Consider the following 8060-nt stretch of genomic DNA (forward strand, 5'->3'; position numbering starts at 1 on the left):
TCATTGTCTAACAGAGGCAGAGAACAAAGGTCAGACTCTTTCTGGCCCTGGTGATGGTGGTGCTTTTGTCTTTGGTACTTTTAAAGGGAATTTTTAAATTTCATATATAATGTTTTGTGTTTGGTTTATGTCAATGCATGTCCAATTCACTCAATTATGATTACTCACTGATATCATAGGAACCTGAGTTTGTGACCCTGCCTCTGAGAGTTGTCACTAATCAATATTCAAACAGTTTTGATGTAAATATGATTTGTATGTTCATATATGTGTGTGTGTGTATATATATATATATATATATATATATATATAGAGAGAGAGAGAGAGAGAGAGAGACGGAAAAAAAGGGGGAGAGGAAGAAAGAGGGGAAAAAAAGAAGGGAAATAGAGAGAGAGGAAGGAAGGAAGGAAGGAAGGAAACAAGGAAGGAAGGAAGGGGAAAAGGGAAAGAAAAGAGGAAGGAAGAAAAGAAAGCAGAGAGATTACTCACATATGTATTGTGAATCTTGACAAACCATCTCCAAAAAGTATTTCCTTCCTTTTTAATGTGGGTGTACACATACAACCCAAATTCTTTGAGACATTTTCTTCTCAGTTCTATGATTTCCTGTGCTCTGCTTCAACCTTGTGTCCCTGAGCTGTGAACTCTCTTGTCTTTCAGATGGAATGCCATTTACCTGGTGGATCGGGCGGTCCAATGAAAGGCATCCTTACTGGGGAGGTTCTCTTCCTGGAGTCCAGCAGTGTGGATGTGGCCTGGAAGAGAGTTGCCTGGACATTCGACATTTTTGCAATTGTGACGCTGACAAGGATGAATGGTAATGAGAATTGCGATCTTTCTACAGTTGTGGAGGAAGCACATTAATTGATGCATGAAATTTCCCCAAAGATAGAAGGATGTGGATGAGAGATTCAATAAGAACCCAGGCCCCATGATATTTGTGATTGTTTTTAATTTTGAAAATAGCTAGTTCTAATATTTTCAGGACTACTACTGAGGTTTGTGACATGAAGGCATATGGTTACAACATTGCCTGCCTTCTTGTATTTGGAATCTTGCATTTCAAATCAAAGGAATGGAAAGCAATATTAAGCTATGCAATTGAGTCAATTATGGGTGGAATATAGGTTTGGGTGAAGGAAGTGATGGGTAATTATACGGAAAGGAAAGTTTCTCCTTTCTGTCACTGATTTTTTTAATTCCTTTTGCCACCATCAAAAATATAGCAAATTCATATATATTGATCAACACACTAATCTTCATAGTAGTCATTATATTCTGTAAGACTTTTTGGCTTTTCATTTTGAGGCTGAAAAAGGCTGGGAGGAGATAATTTATTTTTTCCCAGGGTCATGCATGTTTATCACATAATAAATTCCAAATTTGAAGTTGGTCTATCTATAGTGATAGTATATCAAACTCTCCTAAACTAAGTTACTTCTATAAAGTGTAGTCTCGTTTTAAGTTTTCATGCCCATTAAACTATGTTTCCTTCATCCTCCAGCTGAATTGTTTGCTTTTCACTTTATTAGCTATGAAAATATGCACAGAGCATTTCCACATACCCTTTGGTATTGACTGAATTTAAGGCATTCTTTGGTTTTGGATTATGCAATTTTGCTTGCCTCATCAAATGCAGCTCAATCACATTTAAGGATCCCTATGTCAAGCTGCTCTCTGCCCAGATAAAATTTCTTTTTAGTACAGTAATTTTCTTTCACTGTTCAAATTGTTACCGGCAGAGACTGCTGCAAACAAAATGTCAGGTTGAGTCTAAACCTCACTTCAGTGAGGAAAGGGCTGAGCATCTGGCTCCATTGGGTTGCATATGATATGGATAACCACTTCAGAACACCACAGGGCTGCTGTCCTAAGGCAAGTTTCCTGTCTTCTCCTTAACCTATTCTCTTCATATGGAGATAATCAGATGAAGTTGACTGCACGTACAATGGCCCTCTGGTTGTCTTCGGACCTCTGCTTTACCCGCAGTAAATTCTCTGATAGCATTGTGAAAACCTACAAAAAATATAAGTTGTGTCCTGGATTGTGACTGTATCTCTGTTAACATTATACCACTCAAGACCAGCTCATGAGGCAGTAGACACCTGATGTGTAGTTGGTGGAACACATAAACTTTAAATATCTTTGGAGAGGAGGAGTCACCACAAAAATGTCTTCTACAAGCATGGGAGTTATGTGTGATAAATGGTAAAGGGCTGTGTTTGCCAGGAAAACATATTCAAGTTCTCCACTCCCAGCAGCTTGGATTCAGTCATCTCTTTGATTCATAAGTTCAGCTTCACTGTGCATGATATTAGATATTATCTACAGATTTATAGGTTCAATGGAAACACCTTCACTTCCTGGTGTATAATTAGAGAAGTTGATGTAAGAGGTAGGATGCAAGATAAAAGTCATTGATAAAGGGAAGTGTTTCTCCTTTGATGGGTTTTCCTACTGCACACTGTTGAGAAACTCCCCTTTTAGGGAACAACAGGCCAGTGCTTAATTTACTGCACATTGAAGGGCAGTGGGGACAATGGTATCATTCACTTAATATGGTGAACATTCTACTTTCATGTCTTCTAGTAAGATTCCAGTCTCTCCCTCCTCTGATCTGCTCATTAGTTCATGAACCTCTGAACCCCCTCATGTGTTGCTTCGTCTTCATTATCTAGACTGTGCTCAGAGGGACATCATTTCCTCCATCTCTTGGGCCAGCACATCTTTAGCACCTTAGAGATTATTGCACACCTCACCATTCTTTCTACTTCCTTTAGAGGCATGCAAAAATCTCACCCTGTTCCTCCTTCTAGGGCCAGCAACCTCTATTAGATTGTCAGAAGTCATTATGAAATATGGGTCTTGTTTAAGCAGCCAACTTTCCAAGAATCAGGAGACGAGAACTAACTTTCCCTTCAGAACATTGTGTGCCTTATCCACAGGGGTTCCTGTGGAACCTGTCAGGGCAAAGTCTAGGTGGGAAAAGACCAAGTGCATTTCATCATTCTCATGAAAAAACAGAGGCTGAGATTCCAACTTAACTCTTTTAGGTTTTATCCATTGTCTAAGGATACATGATTTGGGGGAATAACATTTTATATGAGCAACTGTATGTTTTATGCCATGTGGCATTTGCTTTTTTTATTGCTTATTTATGAAGTCTCCCTTCTGTGCCAGCCATCTAGAAGAATATGCAAGTTAGTGTTATACAGGAAGGAGGAACCTCTGTGTGCTGAGACAGAATAATGTGAAAAAAAATATGAAAACCACTATTTCCCCAAAACATGGGTTCTTTGGTGTAGTTGTTGCATAGTTTCATATGGAGAATCTACAGGGGATGAAGCTAGGAAAGAAGGTTGAATCCAGATCATGAAGCAAGCTCCTTCTGTGGGAAATATCAATGAGCTAGCTCTGTCTGCATAGGGATTGAGGACATGCAATATGCATTCAGACACAGCACCTAGTAGAACCTTGTGGAAATGCATTCATTTTTTTATGTACCCGATTCCATTATTTATTGGAAAAAGCAAAAGTACAAAAGCTGATACTGTGGTGAAATGATTAATTAGGTTCAACATTCTTCCAACATTATTCTTGGCCAAATTATGGTCAAGATGCTTTTCCACATAAAATTTGGATTTTTGTTTCAGATAGCATGTTCCTTTTAGCATTGCTGGTGTTCTGAGAGCATCTAATAAACCACAAACAGCTTTACCGTGTAAAATTCCCTCAAGTTTCTGATCATGGAGAAAGTTCGTCAGAACAGACTTGGGCTAGTGTAGCACCTTCTAGAGAGCAGTTTAATATATTACAACTCCTAAATAATATTGTCCCTTAAAAATGCTATTACATGCTGAAGTGTTCTTAATATTTTATGTACTGTTTCTAATATTTACATTTCAATACCCCTTGAGGTTGGTTTTATTATCGTCTCCTTTACCCAGAAAAGTAAACTGAGGCTCAGAGATAATTAGTGGCATGGTTAAGGTTATTTGAGTAAGAGAACAAAAAATTGATATTTCAGCTGAATTCAAGGATTCTCCTATTGACTATATAGCAAAGAAACTGCTAATGTTGGGATTTCAATCATGGCTAGTCGGTGAGGATGCTGAAAGAATTCTCCCAGGATCTTTCAAATCACATCACTGCAGCATGCTTCTTCTTGCTACGTCAGATAGCTCATGACACCTGGGGCAACTTTGAAGCCTCTGGTGATTGAGAATTCTTTGGACTGTTTCAATAAGCCTCTGTCATTGTGTAACTTACTGTCATATGTTCCAATGAGAACCAATTAATTAAGGAAAATTGGTGTGTTCTCTAGGATTGGGTGAAAGTGAGAGATGTCAAAAGATGGAATGCATGTGGAGGGAAAAAAGTTGCCCAATGGATATTTCTAGGAATACATTTGCTGCTTAAAGAAGTAGTATATTTCTTTTGGGTAAAAAGAAGCCCCAGTTAGATAAGTAAATCATGTGTACAGTTGTCCCTGGATGTCTCCTGATATTTGGTTTCAAGATCCACTCCTATAGCAAAATCCACAGACACTCAAGTCACTTGTGTAAAGTGAAGTAGTACTTTGTATAGAACCTACACACATCCTTCCCTATAATTTAAGTCATCACTACATCACTTCTAATGCCTAATACAATATAGATGATATGTTAATAGTTGTTCTGTGTTGCTTAGGAAATAATGACAAAATTTTAAAAGACTGTTCTTGTTCAGTAGACACAATTAGAACTGAAACGTCTTTTCAATCTGTAGTGGGTCGGATCCATGGATGCCAAACCTGTGGCTATGACGGCTGATGTTACCATGGAACTGATCTCTTAAGGGTTTCTATCTCAGCCTAAAAACGAAATAGGAAGGAAAAAGAGAAAGGAATGAAGAAACTTATAACAGTTTCACAGCTAATGACTGTTTGCAAGGGAACTTTTCTTTATTTAATTATCCAATTGATAGAAATCTTTCCAACTATGAGTTTGCTGAAGCAAGTACTTCAGACTGAGGAACCACACTGAGATTAGGAAAGAAAATCCCAGTGACATCCCCAGCCTGCAGCCCTGGAGATAGCACAGAACAGAGCTGCGCTGTGTGGGAGGTGGAATAATCCTCCAGGTGGAGGATGAAAAGCAGGGGTAGACAGCACTGGGGACGGCAGGTGGGAGGTGTACAGTGGGCTCCTTGGTGATGGTGACTCACAGCCTGATCGGGAGCTTTTTCATCCATTTCTCCAGGTTGAAAGACAGAAATGTTCTCTTGCTTTGCAGCAGAGCATTCTTTCATTTGTTGTACAAGAAAGTGTAAAAGTTTTTATCTGATTTTTGAAAAAACTCTATATTCTGTGCCTTTTGCCCTTAGTGTATCCTTGTACAAAGTGATATGATACAAACTAGGAAGAAAAAATGATATAGGGTTTAAATTCTATTCATCTGATAAGACAAGAAAGGAAACCTACTGGTCTTTTTCTTAAAGAACAGAATATTTTTAGGGGACCTTTTTTGTTTTGTTTTGTTTTCTTCAGTGTATGGAATCCTGGAGCTTTGGCCTTCTGTTTAGCCCTTGATTCTACTTCTCTGCCACAGAGCAATTATTTAATGAACACTGCTGAAGCCATGAATGAAAGAGGGATGAATGGCTTCTGTTGGACATATTTTCACATCTTTTTCTTTTAGTAGGTCAGTCATGACCATTTTAGAATTCATTGATGTTTACTTTACTGTTAACCATTACTTATCTTTCACAGTCTCACAAGCAAGGTTTACCAAGTTTAACAAATGTTTTTGCTAGAGATTAATTATCTTTCACTATCAAAAGTAGTTATTATCTTTTGGTGCCAGGGTTATTTCATTTAACATTATGAACTCCAAATCATGAATGGCAGGAATGTTTTATTTTTCCACTGTATAGATGGTACACATTTTCTCTGCCCATTTTCCCACTGATGGACACTTAGTTTGTTTTCTAGTGGGGTATGTTAATTAACTTGATTTAGTCATTCCACAATTTATACATATATTCAAACACTATATTATACACTTTGAATATACACATTTCTTATTTGTCAATTAAAATGAATTAATTTTTACAAAGTACTTGAAAGTGTTTACCCTCCTGCAAAAGATACCTGTTTATAACCTTTACTTTCAAATGGCCTTTCTCTTTAAAAGTCCATGTCTAATTCTAGTCCCAGACTTTGCCCTTCATAAGTGCCCTTCGTTTTCTTCTCATGGGATTTAATGATATGACCCTGGATATACCCATGAGGGTTAGGGTTTTGCTATTTCCTGGCCTAGGCTGTTCTTTGATCTCTCAAACCTTTGATTTCTTCAAAACTTCCAGGTCTGAGATCCCTAGGCTGGATGCAGTTAGGGTACCTCCTACCGGGTTGCATCCTGAGACAGGGCTCTGATCCTGAATCCTGAAAGGAAAGAAAACATCACCACAGGGCATACTAAGGTTCTATCCTTTATTTAAAAAAATAATAATAATAATATTGTCGAATCTCTACTGGTTGACTTTTATTATTTGTGACTTTGTTTGTGAGTCATTCTACTTTTTACTGAGCTTTGGAAGTGCTTTTCTCCCAAGCAGGTAGGGATTATGAAAGGATTGTCTGAGTTGTTACTCACTCAGTCCCTGAATTCCCACTCACGTCTAGCAATTCGATCAAGGCTCTTCGTCCGTCCTTGTATTGGAGATAAGTGTGCATGGCAAATGGTGGGTCATCCATGAATTAACTGCTGAATCAGTGAGTGAGTGAATGGATGGGTGATGGGGTACCTTCCTTTCCCCTCTTCTTCTCCTCTATGCTAAATCTACCCTCTACTTGTTAGTTTCTACCTGCTAGTTTAGACATTAGCTTTTTCCTCAGAGTACACATTCTCGGGTACTTGATAGTACCTTGTTTATACCGGTGTCCCCATGATTGGGCTTCAGAGTTTACAAAAGAATGTTTCAGAGTGCATTGAAATAGAGAGAGTAGAAAGGGCTTTGAACACTCAAGAGAAGAAGGAAAATATAAAGAAATGAATAATTAATATTCAGAGTTTGAAAAATCAAAATCCTTATATCACCTCATTCTTTTGTAGAACTCTAGATGGAGTAAAATAGTGGCTATTTTGCCAAGATTAGTATTTAGGAGATAATTTTGTTGTTGTTATTTTATGATGATGCCATCTCATCATCTATGAGGAGAAAATATCCAATATGAGCAGCTTATGATTCAGGTATTCTGGAAAACAATATATAACTATGGAATAGTCCTTTTTATTACTTGTAAGAAAGATATAAACTGAGGTTTCTTTTGCATCTTTTACCTATCAATCTCTAAAAGGCCAGATTATCTGTGAAGTCTTATATTTGAACAATTGGAAAGGTACATAATTAGAACACAGAGTCAATATTGACAATGAGTTTCACATTTATCTAGAATATTTTATACAACATTTTGATTTTGGACTATTATTTTATACAAAAATATTATAATTATACACTTCAATATAATAAGGCCTTGGCTTCCATTTTAATTTACCTATTTATCGCCAAGTTTATGGCATCACCCGGCTAATAGTAGGTCTTACTCAGATCAGGATCAGAATCAGAGGAATTGCTTACCTCTTTGTCTGTTCTGCAAGTTTGATTATAGTTGTCAGTTCTGCTCTACCACAATTTAAATAATGTATACAGGGAATTATTTTTCTGATTTTCTTAATGTTAGGAGTTTTTATCATCAAAGAAATATAATATAATCTTATTATAAAATATTCAAGTTTTTTCAGGCATATTTGAATAAAATGTAGAAGCTCCCTACCACTTTGAGTCCTAATTTCTTCCCCATGTGCAGAATCTTGCTCCTACAGAAAATAGTTGGATGTATAAGATATATCTATATATGAATATTTTTCTATACTTGTAGCATGTTTTTAAATATGTTTGTTCAGTTATTACTGAGCAATTAAAACAGGTCTATCATTATATATATATATATATATATATATATATATATATAGTGTTGTTCAAAACATTACAAAGCTCTTGACATATCATATTTCATA

The 8060-nt window shown here is 36.9% G+C and overlaps 1 protein-coding gene across 1 annotated transcript in view; it reads left to right on the forward strand.

Annotated features, from left to right (window-relative positions):
- Cntnap5 (contactin associated protein family member 5) overlaps positions 1-8060 on the forward strand; it is a 790323-nt gene that overhangs the window by 633930 nt on the left and 148333 nt on the right. Inside the window, exon 14 of the mRNA XM_048812122.1 lies at positions 661-817. Within this exon, the coding sequence (XP_048668079.1) occupies positions 661-817 (157 nt within the window). The remainder of the gene's footprint in view (positions 1-660; positions 818-8060) is intronic.

Source organism: Marmota marmota, unplaced genomic scaffold, assembly GCF_001458135.2.
Source record: "Marmota marmota marmota unplaced genomic scaffold, marMar, whole genome shotgun sequence".
Classification (NCBI taxonomy): Eukaryota; Metazoa; Chordata; class Mammalia; order Rodentia; family Sciuridae; genus Marmota; species Marmota marmota.